Source organism: Pieris brassicae, chromosome 5 (genome assembly GCF_905147105.1).
Source record: "Pieris brassicae chromosome 5, ilPieBrab1.1, whole genome shotgun sequence".
In the NCBI taxonomy this organism is placed as follows: domain Eukaryota; kingdom Metazoa; phylum Arthropoda; class Insecta; order Lepidoptera; family Pieridae; genus Pieris; species Pieris brassicae.
Genome location: NC_059669.1, coordinates 9,762,029 through 9,780,603, shown reverse-complemented (window position 1 = coordinate 9,780,603; position 18,575 = coordinate 9,762,029). Strand labels below are relative to the sequence as shown.

General features: G+C 33.9%; 1 protein-coding gene across 1 annotated transcript in view; it reads left to right on the top strand.

Annotated features, from left to right (window-relative positions):
• Window positions 1-18,575, top strand: part of LOC123710158 (hemicentin-2) — a 102,762-nt gene that overhangs the window by 29,025 nt on the left and 55,162 nt on the right. Inside the window, exon 2 of the mRNA XM_045661894.1 lies at window positions 4,729-4,850. Within this exon, the coding sequence (XP_045517850.1) occupies window positions 4,729-4,850 (122 nt within the window). The remainder of the gene's footprint in view (window positions 1-4,728; window positions 4,851-18,575) is intronic.

The window sequence follows — 18,575 nt, the reverse complement described above, 5'->3', positions numbered from 1 at the left end:
TAAAGAAGTTTATGCTCATTAAAAATCACATATAAGTCAAAAAAAGAAAAGAAAAATAATATTACACCGTGTCGTGCGCTGTTATTGCATTAGATTCAATCTACAAAAATCGTTCCAAGGCGTGTTCGAATGCTATTTCCCGTAACTCAGGAGGCTAACATTGTAAAGATTCTTATATCTTTCAGCACACAACACTTAAATTTAAAGAAATTGTTTACTATATTAATTGAAGATTAAAAGGATCGGAAATAGAAAAAAAATAACTACAAACGAAAAGCTGCTTGACAACCTGGCTTCTTCTCAATACCTGTCATTAAATTATGACTAACGACTATATAAATGAGTGTAAATGAAATAAATAACATTTTACTAACTTTGATGCTCTTAACAAGCTCATGAGTTTGAAATAACCAATGTTTGTAACGCCTAGAAAATGCTTATTTTATATGGGTTATAGGTACCTATGTGTTCTGGAAGCAGTGTAGACGACACTTAATCCTGTGGTCAAGCATAAACCCCTACCTGTGAATTATTTCTGTGGCCACAATTAGCACAAACAAACAAGTGTTACGCAATACATTCTCAACCTACTACTGCATCCAATCCAAAACATGAGAAATGACCTACGCGTGGGTAACACAACCTAAAAGTTCTAGAGCACACGAATAAATAAACCGCTAAAGTACAATCAAGTAATATTTATTCCCTGCTGGGAGATGAAAGAGATTTTAATTCATTTTACGGTACGGACCAATTCAAATATTTACACAACCGAATGGATACAAAAAATGTACCAACTCATTCCCTGTCCTGTCTCATTCCCACTGAATTTGAAGCGGTGTTTTAATATTGAGAATAGTAATTATTGTGAAATAGGTGTCGGTGAATGCCATTGATAGTCGAATCATTTTATTTATAAACTTAGCGATGTAGTGCTGGTAAGTTGTTTTAATTACTGTTAGTAATGATACGTAATCTGTTGTTAAATAAAAGTATACCTACAATGCGCTGAAACGGTTTTTATTTTAGGTCTGGGCCTCAGATTTCTGTATTTGTTTCATCATTTGTCAATATACCCACACCGTCGACTTTTTAGGTCTAACGCAAGCCGGTTTCTTCACGATGTTATCCTTCACCGTTTGAGCGAATGTTAAATGCGCACATAGGCAGGAAGTCCATTGGTGCACACCCGGGGATCGAACCTACGCATTTATGACCTGAAAGTCCTACGCTGAAGGCTAGGCCATCACTGTTCAACGTAAAGGAATAGTTCTGTAAATTAGTTTCCCATATCCAATTGAGAATAATGAAGCTAAAAGGCCCAGTCAGTGCTTCAGTCAGTCGAATTTAATTTGACATTAAATTTCCTACTTTAATATCTTTACAAAATTGGATTTTGGACATTAGATTAATGAAAAATATCGATGATATGTTCTAATAGTCAGTAGTCATCATCGGTAGGCACAGAAGAAATATTAGGTCCTTACATATGAAATTGGCGTTTTGTATGGGAGGAACAAAAAGTCGAATATTTTCAAATATAATATATTTAATTAATCAAAGTATGAACCATTGTTTTCTATGCACTTTTGCCATCTCATAGGTAGTTAATTGAGCCCTTTACTAAAAAAAACAGTCGGACGGGAATCAATAAAATCTGTGAAGGCGATTTGGACTACCCCATCAGAGTTAAATTTTTTCCCTTGCAAGAAGTTGTCCAAATTTCGAAAAAAATGGTAATCTGTTGGAACAAGGTCCGGGTAGTACGGAGGATGTCTTAGACATTCCAATTGAAGCTCTTCTAATTTGGTAGCCGTCTGTTGTGCAGTGTATGGTCTAGCGTTGTCGTGAAGTAGCAGTGGCGTGGAGCGATTGACCAGCCTAGGTTGTTTAGCCGCTAGCTTTTCCATCATGGTTTGCAATTGCTGACAATAGACATCAGCCGTAATAGTCTGGCCAGATTTGAGAAAACGGCAATAAACAATAACGGCACTAGTCCACCAAACGCTTACAAGTAATTTTTTTGGGGTTAATTTTCGCTTGGGGCAGGATTTGGCTGGCTGGCAGGATCCAACCATTGCGCTGAGCGCTTCAGATTATCGTAAAGAATCCATTATTCATCATAGGTAATGATTCGGCTTAAAATACCTTCATTATTGTGCCGGTTCAGTAATGTGACGCAGCAGTCGACGCGCATTTGCCGGTTTGCTTCAGTCAATTCGTGAGGTACCCATCTTTCAAGATTTTTAATCTTCCCAATTTGCTTCAAGTGAATTACAACAGTTTTATCACTAACACCGCAGCCTGCAGCTAACTCGGACGTGGTTTGCGATGGATCCGCTTCCATAATAGCCTTCAATACTTCATTATCAACTTGGGTCTCAGGCCGTCCACGGGGCTTGTTCTGCAGGTCAAAATTTCCAGAACGAAAACGTTGGAACTAAAAACGAACTGTGTTTTCTTTTGCAACATGACCATGTATGGCACACATCATTCACCCTTCGAGTCGTTTCCGCAGCACTAGTGCCACGGCGGAACTCGTACTCGTAAATAATGCGATACTTTAAGTTTTCCATTTTGTAAAATGAGTGACGCAAACAGAGAAAAACAGAAGAAAAAAACAAATAATTGACGGTCATCGAAGCACAAATTCATGAGTAAATAGCTGTACAAATTTGAATTTGAAATTCATAACCAAAGAAGAGGTATTTGAGGTCAAAGTGGCCAGCACGACAAAACGCCAATTTCATATGTAAGGACCTAATATCATACATTATAAAAATCCTAGAAAAGAACGCGGAAATGTTCAAACTCGAAAGAGTCCTGAAACAACAAAGCAATATAAAAGCAATAGCTCTTATATACACAGTCACGTTAAAACTGTCAGGTTATAAACGTCGCAATAACTTTAATTTTCCGTCCACACGCAATATGGACCTGTTTTATATTATTCATAATCCAGTGTCGCTACAATCCTATATTGGACTTGCTTTCATATTTTTATATATTATGTATTTATCTCTATATGTCTATTTATTCTAGCATAGATTTACTAATGTACAATTCCAGAAGGCTCGCGAGTGAGTTGCCAACCTTTAAGAATTGGTACACTCTTTTCTTGAATGACCCTAAATCGAATTGGTATGAAAAAACTTCGAGTAGGTGTTGGTACGCGGAACAATTGTTTACAGAGTAAAAATTACTAAACTTCCGACTTAAAAATTAATAACTACAAGCCAAGTACAAGATTAAGTGTTAGAACACTGAGGCTTTCACGCGTGCTGAATATAAATTTCACAGTAAGAGAAACTTACTGCAAATTGAAGTTGTGTGAAGATCCGAGAGCGTGGTCTCATCCTTGCAGTTTTGCTTTTAGACGACTTATATAGTTCTTGTAAACTGGAAACTATACCTACGTTAGTATTTCCTAGAAATTTTTATTTTGTGTTTTAAATTTTACTATACAACACTTTTGGAATGTTCTTACATTATTGTATCTCTTTTTTGATACTTTGTGTCGCACACATCGAAATGTGTCTAAAACATCTTAGTTAGCTGACTATGGTCAGTATGTGCAAGTGCAAACATTTGCAAAAAATTGCGAAAACAACAATTATTGGTCCATAGGTTTTCAACGGAAGTTCGGAACGGAACAACGGATTGGGTAAAAATTCGCTCGCGCAACTACTTGGCTTCCACTTTTAATTTAACTTATTATATTCATATTTTGCAGTGATAAAAGATTCAGTTATCACATTATAGATATTATTGATCAAAATATTCAGAAACGAGACTGCGTCTCGTTCGTCAAAATGTATTGGATTTTGATACAAACTAGTTATAGTTCGTGCTAATAGTACGGATTTAATGAGAGATATTAACGTTTAATAATTTCGTCAAACAAGCGTTTCAATCGGATTTTTAAACTTAAGTAAAACACAATAATATTTTGACATTTTAACCTATAATAACGATGGTAGATTTCAAATTAAACAGTGGTTTTTCCTTTTCAATTGGTACAATTAAACACCTTTCATTTAAAATAATACAAGGATTTCTGAGTATGATTAAATCAATTTCACGATTCAACTTGCGAATGCTAGCGGAAATAAAACCACACCGCATTTTAATATATAAGTATTAAATAAAGGCGACATTTTATCGCCACGAACCGTATTGAATCTATAATCGTATGAGTTAATTCATTGAATTTTCATTTGTATAAAGCAAAGCTACTTATAGATATAGAAATGTATCTGATTCTTTATACTGACTTAACAAAAGTGAAGTGTGTGATGTCTGAAATTAATGAACTGATTTCGGAGTTTTCAAGCTTTTAATTGTATAATTAAAAAGTATTTTTATACCAGGATATTAAATAATGTAGACAAGTAAACCATTAATTTTCCCCTCGATTCGTTTCCTTAATCCATCAGCCTTAAGGAGATTGATAATTAAAAAATCTGTCTTGACAATTTTTATTCCTGATGAACTCGTTATAAGTTCTCTTAATTATTTTTTTAATAACAAACAAATTCCGTGCTATTGTTCATATTGGAAATGGTCGTAGAGGTTTCGTCTTATAAGTCCAGACTTTGGTGCAACAGATCTTAGTTTGTAGACACCGAAAGCTGGCTAACCGGGATATATTTGCCGAATGGGGAATTATTAAGAGTAAAGTGAATTAAATATGGTTTAGAAAAACATTTGAAGACGTGTTTTTTTCAGATGCTGTCCAAAGATTCGTGGAATTTCCAACGTATACAGAAGTGAACCCGGGTGAAGATGCTCTCCTCAAGTGTCGGATATCAGACAAAAAAGGAGTGTGTTCGTGGCAGAAGGACAATAAGGTAAGATTGTTTGTTAAATACCTATTAGATTTGTACAATATGCAGTTATTTTACAGAAACTACAACTATTTGACTATATTACGAGATTTATTAACATATTTTTAAAACTTGAGGGAAATACGTTCAGGGCTTTTTATATACGATATAGTACCTATAATATAATAAAGTATCTTAATCACAACCATGATAAGAAAAAATCATAAAATCTGTCGAAATCGTCGCCAAAAAACAGCTTCACCTGATTCACGTATAACCTTTTTTAGAGAAAGTGAAAATCTCATTGAATTATTAAATCACATTTTTAGTTTTTGAAGTTATACTTCTTTTGGTGCATTAAGGAAAAATTATGAGAATAAATTTTTACGATGCGCGCACACCGTCACAAAAAACCGACCCTGAAGTTGGCGTAGTCGACATTTCAAAATATAAAAGTCCATTTCTTTAATTATGTAGACATATTTTTTGTGGTATTTAAATAAACTTTATTTGACTAAATACTAAAACTGTCAATAAATAGATACCATTTTTTCTACAAACGTAGAATAAGGCGAAGGATTAAAATTTTACGCCAAATACGCCAAAGAAGTATAACTTCAAACCCGTGTACATAACACACACGTTTTTACTGAAACCAGTAGTTCCCATTACAATTTCACATAATTACCCCCTGATTTAACATTATATAAGCTTGATTTAGCTATTGAATGTTTTATCTTAATCGCTTTTAACTTTAGAAGAGACAACGCATTCTTTAAATATGGGCATACATCAGTGGATGACTGATTTGTGTTAGCTACTGTTTATATTTGTGTTAAAACTTAACACATCATTTTTAAAACAGACCAAACAGATACCTCATCCTATAGCTATGAAACACAAATTTCTGAAGGCATCAAATATTTAACAGCTAGGAACTGTTTTTATTTAATGTCAACTGACGGTTTAAGTATTTTTCTTTAATAAATAATTATTTATATTTTCTTTAATAAATAATTATTTGTATTTATATTTTCGTTCAAACCTTCCCTGACCTTGCACAAGTATTTCAAGATCATTGGCCATTCTGGAGTTTTAGCGAGACAAACGAACAGCAATATACATACAGAATGGCCAAAATGTCGTGGATCAAACGCAACTAGGGGTTAGATGGGGTCATCAGCTGCAAAAAATTGTTCTACAGGAGGTCCTTAAACTCGACCCCTGCAGAGTTTTAATTTATTTTGCGTTTTCATAAGAAAATTGACTTTTTTTATTAATTAATATTAAGGAAGGAAATCGCGAGCAATCGGCATGCCTTAGAGCCAAAAAATCGACGGCGTGTGTCAGGAATACAAGGCAGATCTTGCCGATTGGAAAAGGTAGATAACAAAAATAGATATAAACTAGACCTAAACGGTTGCCCCCAATGATTTTTTTAAAGTTGAGGTGGTAATTTAAAAAAAAGCATTTATTCGAGTACACTATAATTCAACTAAGTGCATGTGATTTATGTTTTCACACCTCCGACGGAGAGAATGCCTCCTCCAAATTAAAAAAAATCTACATCTTATATCTTTTTTTTTCTATCCACTAGATTGGTACTGATGATGATGGATGACCCCTAGTTGCCGACTTTTTAGCCACCCTGTGTATATACAGAAGAATTGAACATAACTTTATCAGTATAATATCACACAAATTTTCTCGATCTTTAAATTTTTGTAATATTTTCTTCCAGTGTTCGCCTTATGTTCATAGACTGTATATAAATGCTGTATATTTTTTAAAAAATGGGATAGGGATATAATTTAAAAGTTCACTTGGAAGTGCTAGAAATAAAAATAACTATGGTTCAGGAAGAATCAGATCTAAAAGAATTCTAACTCTGATAACCGCAAAGGTTTTGCTCGTAGTATAAAATGGGAAAATAAACAATCTTCAATCCTAGTCCTTCAAAAAATCCATTTCACTAATGCGATAGCGGTTTTAGTCAAATATCGAAAAAATTCTGATGTAATTCTTAGTTTTCCAGAGCTTTCGCTAGAAATATAAAACGTCATCCACGGATTAGTTGAAATGCATACGTTTGCAGCTCCGCATTTCCATATTCTTGCGTATTTTTCGTATGTTTATTGTGTGCGCTTGAATAAGTTAATTACGCTGTTTTGAATAATCGCATTAGTTTTGCCTGACGCAAAATATTAAAAATCACATAGTTAAGGATTTAATTTTTAAATAAAATTATGTGCCGATATTTTGTATGCTTTACTGCAAAGACGAAGCAAAATGTAGGTTTATTTATAACAATGTCGAAGTTTATTACTATTAATTTAATATGATATTTATTTCGTTAATCCGGGTGAGGTAAATTATAGAATACATATAAAGTATTATATGGATGGACTTTCTACCTATGTGCATATTGACCACTAGTTCGGTGAAGGAAATCGCGAGGAATCGGCATGCCTTAGAGCCAAAAAATCGACGGCGTGTGTCAGGAAAACAAGGCAGATCTTGCCGATTGGAAAAGGTAGATAACAAAACTAGATATAAACTAGAACTAAACGGTTGCCCCCAATGATTTTTTTAAAGTTGAGGTGGTAATTAAAAAAAAGCATTTATTCGAGTACACTATAATTCAACTAAGTCCATGTGATTTATGTTTTCACACCTCCGACGGAGAGAATGCCTCCTCCAAATTGTTCCACTTGTCCCTATTCCTTGCGACAATTTTCAATTTTTTTCCAATAAGGAATTCTAAATACGCGAGAACACGGCATTCACTGATTTTATAGCACCTAATTATATTATAATGATGTGAAGATTTCTCTTAGGTTATGTCCCTATATAATATTTTCCTTATTAAATATACAGAACAATGAACCTAAAACTAAAAACCTTAAAGAATATAATATAATAATTAAATATTAATTAAAGTAGTCACTTTAGGTAAGGTTACGAAGATACTGGCAGCGTTCCCCCATTGACTAGCTATTCTAATTCTTTGTCCGAGGTAGCTGACAGCTCTTCGGTCTCCTGTGATGTCGACAAACCTTTTTGCTATTTCTTTAAAAAGCCTTATAGCCTAGGACCCCACGGACCAAGGGTCTCGACACCGAATGGGACAAAATCATTTTCGGAGCCTAGAGACCTGTATTTGCATGCTTTATTCCAGCTGATTCACAAACCGCACGAACTGTTGGTGGTTCCATATTGATGGGAAGTTACAGCGTGTCTGAACCATACCAGCACCCGGCTCATCTTCCATGGAATCAAACTCAAGCCGACCGGTCTCTTGCAATAACAGTCGGCTCACGTTGACTTGGCAACTTTGACGGTTGCAAGGGACCGACGTTTGATATCGTTAAGTGCGGCATATGAATATCAATTAATACATTTTGGATTGAATTTTTTGTAGCGATCTATTTACTAAACAGTTAAATTTCAACCTTCGACTGTATTTGAATTCAATTTTCGACCGCAAACTTCCTATAAAAACCAATAATATTCTTCTTATTGCCTACTTTTTCACAATGTTTAAAGTCCAATGTCAAATTTCTAGAGCAACCAACTAGAATGGCGACCTATTTTTCTTCAGTAACATATAAAAACAATAACTGCATAGCGGTATTTACTTTTATAAGAAACAGTTTGTTCGTCGGTCGTATTTCCTTGCGGAAGTAGTAGAAATATGTATTACTGTTTGTTCTGTCATACGACAGATAAATGAGGTTAAAGAAAACTAAACTGATTGAGAGAAAATTCCCTTCTGATTGTGTATGGAAAAGTCGCGTGAATAGCTTTGAAATCTTTTTAGGTCTGTCATTAATAAATCTTTGACTATGCCGAGTATACTCGTATGTTTAGAAAATTAGTGTACTCCTCCATCAATCACCGGCAACACTCCTACTAAAATAAGCTTTGATGACTGACCTTTTTGGGTGTCCTGTAGGTTCGTTTTCCTCCCTATCCCATCTAAAGTTACACTATGAACTTTACGTTGGAACTTACACTCCCATCTGTTAAATGATTATATGATTTTGACGGACGGGTGAGTTGATTTGCTAGACTGTGTATTTGTAATTTTAGCCTAAGCCAAAGTAAGAATACCAATAAGTTGTATCTTAAATTCCCATTGTATTTATGACATAATTGTCTAGGCTAGTAGGTGTTTGTGTCTTATCATGAACGTATACATACGCGTATATAGCGTCTATGTATAGCTTAAATGTTGACTTACGCGAATGTTTGGTTGTGCAAAGTACCTAATACTAGTACTAGTACTAATGGTAGTTTTCAGTGCCGTCAAGGTTAGCCTCGATAATATATGTAAAGTGGAGTTTCGTGTTACCAGTTAACTGATTGTGTTATCAATTAACCTAAAGTTTAATTTTAAAGAAAAAAAGACGTTACATAAAAGGCACATGTAAGTACTATTCTTGTTTGATTAAAATATTTTCATTAACAAATGAATATAAAGAGATCAAACGCGTTATGCTGGAGGCGAATACATGGACGATTGCTCGGTATACCCGTAAAGGTACTGAATCTTATATCAATTTTTTTTTAATACCGTAGGAATATGTGCCATACAACATGGTATAAAATAAAACTTCCCGTCTTTAGTACGATCTTTTAAACAACGCAACGGATTTTAATGCGGTTTTATGAATGGACGGAGTGATGTAAGGTTTATATATAAAACTAATGTTTTGGTGATTACATAGTATAAACCAAGTCGCTTTCGGCCCTGTACACGATATTTAGCTAGTACAACACCTTGGTCTATATGTCAGGTTTTAAACAATGTATTGTCCTTATTAAGCTACCACTTTGAGGGTAAATTCGATGCACAAATGAATTTTCCAACGTATGTAAGCAATTAGTACGATACGAAACTTGCGATGTTTTTCCGTACAAACAACGTCGAAAGTACATCGTCATCCCTCAAGCCCTAAACTTTGACGTGTGTCAGGTACAGAAGCCTGTCTCTCTGTAAAAACAGAACTAGCAATATCTGCTCTATAATAGGTTGAAATATTGTAGATTAGTATCTTAGATGAGAGTTGTAAGAATTTAGAGATGGCATTCACTCTAGACGTTGTGTACTATTATTAAATTTAATAATAACAATATAATCCTTATTTATATAGGCCTTTTTTATTAATTTAATTTATCCTAAGTTACGGAAGTACTGTATAATCCGGAGTCTCAATGCGAACTTATTAATCGTGTTTTTGCAGATAAATGTTCAACCACAATGGCGACACGATCGCGTAATATTTTTTATAAAACAAGTGAAAGTGAATTATCGATCGTGTCGAGTAATATTTCAAGCTCCTTTGTTCGGCATCTAATTGGATTTCTATGTTCATTCATCTGCTTTTTATATAGTTTTGTGATAAATGGATGAGGCGTTTCGTATGACAGGTACTAGAGAGTATGTAGCATTTCGTGTTCGATTTTTATGGTGTGTATTTTAGCTTTTTTGCCGGTATTCAAGATAATTTATACTAGCCATGTGTTGGAGGATGTTTTTCTAGTTACTTCCATTTAAACAAAATCAGTGGTGCTACAACCTTTTTAGGTCTGGGTCTCAGTTTACTGTAAGTATAGATCTATCATGATCATTTGTCAATCTAATAGGCAAGTAGGTGATCAGCCTCCTGTGCATATACGCCGTCGACTTTTTGGTTCTACGGTAAGCCGGTTACCATTATAGAAATATAGTCCATTGGTACACAGCCGGGGATCGAACCTACGACCTCAGAGATGAGAGTCGCACGCTGAACTGAACTCGGCTTTATTATATATTTTGCCAAAACTCATGGTTAGATCATCTTAAAAAACATATTCAACAAAATTATATCAATTAGTGTCTTAGGGACAATACTTGGAGTAAATTAAGAGCTTAAGGAAAGATAAGTGACACAGAAAAGTATACCTTAAAACAGTATGTTTCCAGTATCAGTTTCATACTTATAAAAACAACCTATATAAATAAATCTACATACATAAATATTTCGCAAGCAATGCAAGCGTTTGAATTTTCGTTTAATTTTCTTTCTGACGTTTTAATATTATTAAAATGTGTTTAATGTGTTATTTGGTTAAGAGCGTCGAACAAAAACTTAGCCAAGCGTACGGGAAAGCTTTGTTACCGGTAATATATTTTATTCTTTCAAGTTAACTCTTTTGATGGTTCGCTATGCTTGATTAAACTTTTTATAAATTCTTTTTTTAATTTTCTTTTAATATTTTAAAATCTGAAATAATATATTACTGCACGTACGCGTGATAGCGTTAATGATATATGTTTCGTCAAAGTACATTTCGTCACTTAGATTTAATTATTTAAGTGTATCAAATCTTATACACACATACAAATCTATAGTTATACTGCAACTGCGTGTGTTTGAATGCATTAATAACCAAAATTTAGTGTTTATGTCCTAATATTCTTCTTCGGGATCACTGTCGTGGGTCACCACAGAAAAAATATATGTTTAATATTAAATGAAATACCTAAATATTACCTATGCTAAAGTATATGTAGTACATATTTATAAAATCCAAATTTATCAATGAATAAGTATCTCAATACAGCGAGGAAATGGTGCCATCGTGAAGAAGCTCAGAGGTCAAACTTTTTAAATTTTGTTTTAATTTTCTATTTATTATTATTAGACGTATACGTCTTACATACTACAACTCGTTTTTACGTGACATTCATGTAAAATCCAATGACACACTTTGGCAACATAGAAATCGACGGTGTGTCAAACACCTACCCGTATTTGGAAATAAGGACCTTTATGGCCTACTAAATATATTGGAGGACTATGAAAAGATTAAGCTAACAATGAAGTCAAAATATTATTTTTTAAATAGAACAGAGGAAATCTGACAATCGGGCTCATCTGATGTTAAATGATACTTACGTGGATAGATACAGGAGGGCTCGCGATAGCGTTGCCGGCCCTTTTAGGAATTGGAAGAATGTATCATTTTGATATATATATATAAATTTTTTTTGATATATTTGCTTAAATTATTTTATTTACTATGCCTACCATTTCTCAGCGATAAGTTGCGTTGTCATTATAGATAAGTATCGACAATGTTCACTAAAGGAAAACCACACAACAATTCATGGCAACTTACATTATGTTTCATAGCTTATGAATGCCAAAACAAAAGAGCGCAGTCTATAGAACTTATAGTAAGGTAATTGTTATCTGTACGTGACTAAACAACGTACAGAAATCCTCGGAACAGTGAGGTCGCTCCGTGAAGCCTTCGAAGTGCCCAGGAGACTTCTGCGATTCTGGAAGGAGCTAGGCTGGCTTAGTTGGCCAGGAATTTACGCATATCGGACCTAGTGAGTGTCTAAGTGGGGAATTTTAGTCCACCAATCTTTAAGGTAATTGTTAAATTATTGTTTAATATTTTATCTCTTGTGGCGCCTCGCGGTTCGGATTCGGGAAGGTTGGCAGATCCGATTCTCGCCTTGTTCTCGCTAAACAATTGTTCCACTAACATGACCCTTGAAAGTTCCGTAGCCAAGATCCTAGTCTACAGAAGTCAATACTGTAGAAGCCATGGCCAAGGTTATGAACTCTGCTCGATGTACGGACAAGTTCTAATTTACATTTTAAAGTTCTTTCATAACTGTATTATAACAACCGAAGTGGCTCAAATATAAGAGTCTTTCCTCCAACTTCAATTGGAGTAGAGACTCTTAGGCCGTAGGGTTCAAGTGCACAAGCGCTAGTTAAAGATTTAAGTTGGCGCCTGGTAGATAGTACCGTTCACCTGGTGTTTTCCTCGCTCAACAAATAAGTATCGCATTATAGTGAGGAAATGCTGCCGGCTTCAAAAGGTACACTGCCGGAGGGACCGAACTTTTTTTTAATTTGTCTATTTATTTATCATTATATTACATTTTTGTGTTTTATGAATAAACTTAAAATATACGTACTTATGTAATGTACAGTATGTTACCTCATATAAAACATATTTCTTGTATTCGGATAATAAACGAGTTAAAACACTATTAAACTAAATTGTTATGATCCGTTTATGTACTTAGTGAAAGTTTATTATTTCTTAACTATACGTTAATTTACTGTGGTAAAGGTGCATCAGTGAATGTTAACCGATAGAGCACAGTCACGGTATTCGTGATTCAATACGATGAGTCCTGGGAACGTAAGTATCGCCTAAGGTTGCGTACATTATAACGCTTCTTCAGCAATCACGTTTTGCTTATTCAGCGATTACTATACGATTTCTCATGTGAATGGAGCCTTAGTTACTAAAGTTTGTTAGTCAATATCGGAAATCTCTCCTTGTTCATTGCAAGACTTGACTAATCTCAGATCATTTGTACGTAAAATTTTGTGCCTACCCGCAATATCATCAAAACTAACATCGAAGTTCGGCTGTCAATATCCGAAATCTCTCCTTATTCATTACAAGACTTAATTGACCACATATACGCAATTTCCCATCATTACGGTCTGCCAAACATACATCGCTAATTCGTATCATTGACTAATCTAATATTTTATTCGAACAGACTATATATGTACATTTGTTGTATCTGTATTTATATAAATTATTATGTTGTAAATGTCTAAGGAAGACTATAACTATATTTTAAAATAGTATATAGTTGCATTAAATTAATGTTTGCCAGATATGTAGTACAGCAGAAGTAAAAGGCCAAAGAATTCGTCACGAAAGCTCACCTTAGAAAAGTCATCAGTTATTTCGCAATGGTCATTTACTAAAGCAACAATCTTAACAATAGGCCTCGTACAAGGAATTCATTACCATAATTACGAAGCCATTAAAGCTTTCTATTCTAGTACCAGTATAAAAGATAAGCTTTTTAAATAAAAAATGTTTTCATATTCATAAGTCTGTTTATTAACTTTACAACAAGTTATAATAAGAACCTTTATTCATCATTGATTGTGATAAAAGTATCGTTTTGTTCAATTTATTAATTGCCAGAAATAATAGAACAATGGCATAAAAAAGAATTTTACATTCCAAATTTAAATATCAGTCTCCAAAAATGACAGTTGCTTCAGTTTACTTTATGCATTTTTCTAGTTGAAAATTAGCTAGCAAAATTTAAGAATGATGGGAATCCCCATAGATCGGTACCCATAGATCGAGGTGAGAGGAGGCTAAGGCCAAGATACCAATGTACCTTCACTGGATCTTGTAACAATGCACACGTCATAGGCATCCACTAGTGTCCAATATATAAACGCCATTTGACCAAGGCATCAGAAACCTTCTGGTTAAGGAATCATTTCCATTTGCGGCAACACAACAATTAGGTATCCAATACATTTTTGACATACGTCAGACAGCGTTAAGTCTCGTTTATAAACATTTCTTTTAGCGTTCGGAAGATCAGCCTTTTAAAAACATCAGTGAAAAAACCCAGAATTTCGAAACGGAAATTATATTAAAAGTTCAAGCCGATTTTTGAACCAATAAGTAACGTATTTGAAATTGGAACACGTTGAAAATTTAAATATAATATTTATTACTGCAAATCCTCTGACCTCATTCCGCGTTTCCTATGCCTCACCGATGTTAAAAATTATCGTGAGTAAGGCTAATTTAAATTCTGTACGCGATGCGATTGTTCATACTGTTCATAGTTAAAACGTGAGGGATAGATATCGGTTAACGCCTCTGTTGTTAATGGACGTAAATAGGTAAGGAAAATGTATTGTTTAAGTTGTGGTAGAAAGTTTGTCGCAAGTGGTGATGGATGTAGATTGTAATTAATGTAGATTATAATATTGCGACATCGGAATGCTATATAAAAAAATGCCAAGCCATGCAAACCCTTAGTCGAAGTTAAAGTATATAAAAGAGAGAATTTATGCTTTAAATATATTCGTCTTATACAAAATGGCTTTTTCTGACAACAGAAAAGATATGAATGTATGTCAGGCATATTATATTATACCTTTACTTATTTATTTATTTATATTTTGTTACATTTATAGAAAAACAAATAACATAATACAAGAGGTGCAGCGGGTGGCCGTTTCGCAAGCAAGCGATCTCTTCCAGGCAACCCTAGTAAGTAATAAACTAAAAAAAGAAATTTGATGGGTAAAGTGCAAGAATTGCACAACCAAATCTTATAAAAAAAACAAACTAAAGAAGGATGAGCAGTGAGATGGAATTTCCAAAAAGCATCTATTCGGGGAGCGTAACATATTGTTATAAGGACTTGAGAATTTGAATTCATTTTGAAGATAAGGGAGTTTTGGGATTGTAAAGAATTGAGTATAGAATTTGAAGGAGATAAGTGTGACGTCTGAGTCGAATAGGTACCAGAGCTGCAAAGAAAACAATACCTAATAATATATTTACAATTTATTTTAATACAAACAGGTTGATATTATTTATTTTTAATATAGGTACGTTTATAATTACAGCGAATAGCAATAGCTACTTTGATATTGTTTACTATCTCTATATAAAATTCTTTCCAGAATCAGAGATGAATTCAAGCGCGGCAAATTCTCTCTCGTGTGTCTCAAATATTTGTCTTTGGAAGGTTACTGCTTATCGAATTTTGCAAACGCGTTACTTTGCACTTAAACTTGTCTCGGTAAGACTTCCGTATGTCAAATCGAATACGTTTTTAACAGACCGTAGTCATACTCAGAGTGTTTCATTAACAATTAATGTAGACTTAGACGTAATTTTTAATAGATTCAATCGTAGCTAAAAATAAATTTTGGATTCCTAAAATTATTTTGGAATTCAGTTTCGTAGCTTAGTTGCACCATACATAAGACATAGGCACCTCGTTCATCGCTTACGCCTATACCGAGTTAAACCCTGAGATTTTAATACACGAATTTATTTATTATATTTTTATCTTGTTAACTTTTGCCTGTGTTTCTCTTCGTTTTCGTCTCCTCTGCAGCTGACAATACTCAGATATGAGTTTCCAACACAGTCAGAGAATGTTAATTATAATTGTTACAGATCGTAGACGATAAATGCTATGTCTCGAGATTTTTTTACCATGATTTATATTACTCTAACTATTAAGACTATATGCTTGATTATAGAACTTCGGTTAGACGATATAACCAAAGATTTAAAACATAAGAAAACTGGTCTAATTAGAGAGCACAAATGAAAAAGCTTACCCAAATGGCCCTGGCTGAAAGGCATACAAATTGTAACAATAATTAGAGCGGTTGCATTCAGCCAAGGTCGGGTGCTGTACGCTGTAGGGCACTTTAAACAGCTAAATACCTACTTGTAGCCACGGTGTTAAACATTGGTAATTGGGGTGCATTTGGTTTGACTATATTATATCTGTTATATAATAAACGTAATGTTTACTTAGCCATTAACTCAAACTCAAAATAACTATATTCATATAGGTAAACAAGTACACTTATGAACCTCAAAAAAGAAGTATATTGACATTTTCTACCAGTTCGCAAGTCAACGGCGGAGAGCGGGCAAGAAGAACTGGCAAGGAACTTGCCGCCACTCTTTTTAATCGCGAAATTTTGAGTCATACAAATTGTTTGAACTGGAGCAAATCAATCCCAAGTATTAGGATCATTTAAATATTCGTCAAATTTATAAAAAGGTGTGCAATTCTCTGTGGGTATAATTGGAGTTGATATATTTCTTTACATATAAAAACAGGTTAACTAAGTTATTACTTAGTCAACGGCCTTAAAAATTAACAAGAAACACAATATTACGAGTAACATTAGAAATTCTAACTAAAACTAAAATAAAAAAGTAATACTTATAGTATTATCTAATATATAAAATTCACGTGTCACGAAGTTCGTTCCCATACTACTCCGTAATGGCTCGACCGACCGGCTACTATCTTTCAAACCCCTAAGTGATGTCAGATGTGGTGAGGGTAAATTTTATGATACAGCCTACAAAAATACATACAACCCTTAATTTTCCCTCCCCAACTTAACAGTCTCTGGGGTAGCAAAGCAAAATGTTCCATGTTGGTATGTACTAAAAAGGTAGGCTAAGTAAAATCACATTAAGGAGAAACGAAGTTCGCGGGGGCAGCTAGGTAATATGTAAACGCCAATTAATGAGTCATAATTAATATATACATATAAGTAGCTTATTACGAGGCAGAAAAATATTGCTCGAAAAGATGTTAAAGGAATTAGCCTTCGTATCATGCCTTAAACCTTTCTTAAATTTATAAACCCCCCTCCACCTTATAATATAAATAATTATTAATATCAATAAATGTAATGTCTAACTTAAAAGATAGGTTTTAGGAAGTAATTACTAGAAAATTGTAAACGAAACACAGTATGAAAAGCTTAACAATCGAATTGTCCTACTGTGGGGCGTGGGCCTTACGTTGGGAAACAGCTCCTACCTATTAAATTATGATCCAAGATCATAACAAGTAGTACTGTACTCTGAGTGTTTTTTTTCGTTCATAAAGTATTAACGGATGTAGATATCGTACATGACTCCACGGTTCATATATCGAGTTACTTTCTAAGAAATCTCTTTGTGATACGGATACGTAATCCGAATACAGAGGTACTGTACTGTCGATGTGTGCTATGAATAACATGTGTGATGTCTTGAGAAATTTATTTGCTTGAATTCAAGGTCAACGAGATTTCTTAATACATATTTATATCAACCATGTGAGCAGTGGTGACCTAGCTTCAGCATGCGACTCTAATCTCTGAGGTCGTAGGTTCCATCCCCGGCTGTGCACCAATGGACTATCATCTATGTGCACAATAAACATTCGCTCGAACGTAAAGAAAAACATCGTGAGGAAACCGGCTTGCCTTAGACCCAAAAAGTCTACGGCGTGTGTCAGGCACAGAAGGTTGATCACCAAATTGCCTATTAGTTTAACAAATCATCACGAAACAGATACAGAAATATAAAGCGCAGATCTAAAAAGGTTGTTGTGCCACTGTCTTTATTTTTATTCAGGCGACCTGTCTGGGAGTATGGAGAATAACTAAAACAATTTTTATTTTTATTTTTTTATATTTATTGTTCAATGACATTATGGCATATTCACCGTTTACTTATAGAAGCAAGTCTTAATTTTTTTATATATTTACTAATATTTCACTGTTCTATATCGTAAAGGATATCGCGATTCTTTTGTCTTTAAAGATAAATTATTTAGTTATGAATTTGCGCTTAATTTAATTAATTTACGTACAAATATAGTGAATGTAAGTATTCGATATTATACCAGATCGGGTTTTATCAAATTAAAATAAAGTCCTGGATTGTTGCTTTAACATCAATAAAATTATGTTACTATAAATGCGTTTTTTTAAAATTAAAGTTATTATTTATATCTTTGTTGTTGTTATTCTTTATTTATAATTGATACATATGCATGTCTGTGTTTTCTAGCGTAGTATTTGTTATTTATGTGTATTGTTAGTATGTAAATAAATAAATACAAATATTTACTGTATAAACAAAAACTCCAGACCGGATAAAGACGTCAATCTTTTTAACTACTGTTTAAAACCGATTTAAGTGTCTCTGTAATTACTCAAATCGACGGCAAGCTTTCAAAGGCAGTTCGTTAACACTGAATAATCCTTTGAGTTAATGGACAGACGTTTACCATGATATTAACGGCACGTGCGACCACAAAATTGTTTCTAGTATCTCGTATATTTGAAATATGTCAAGAAA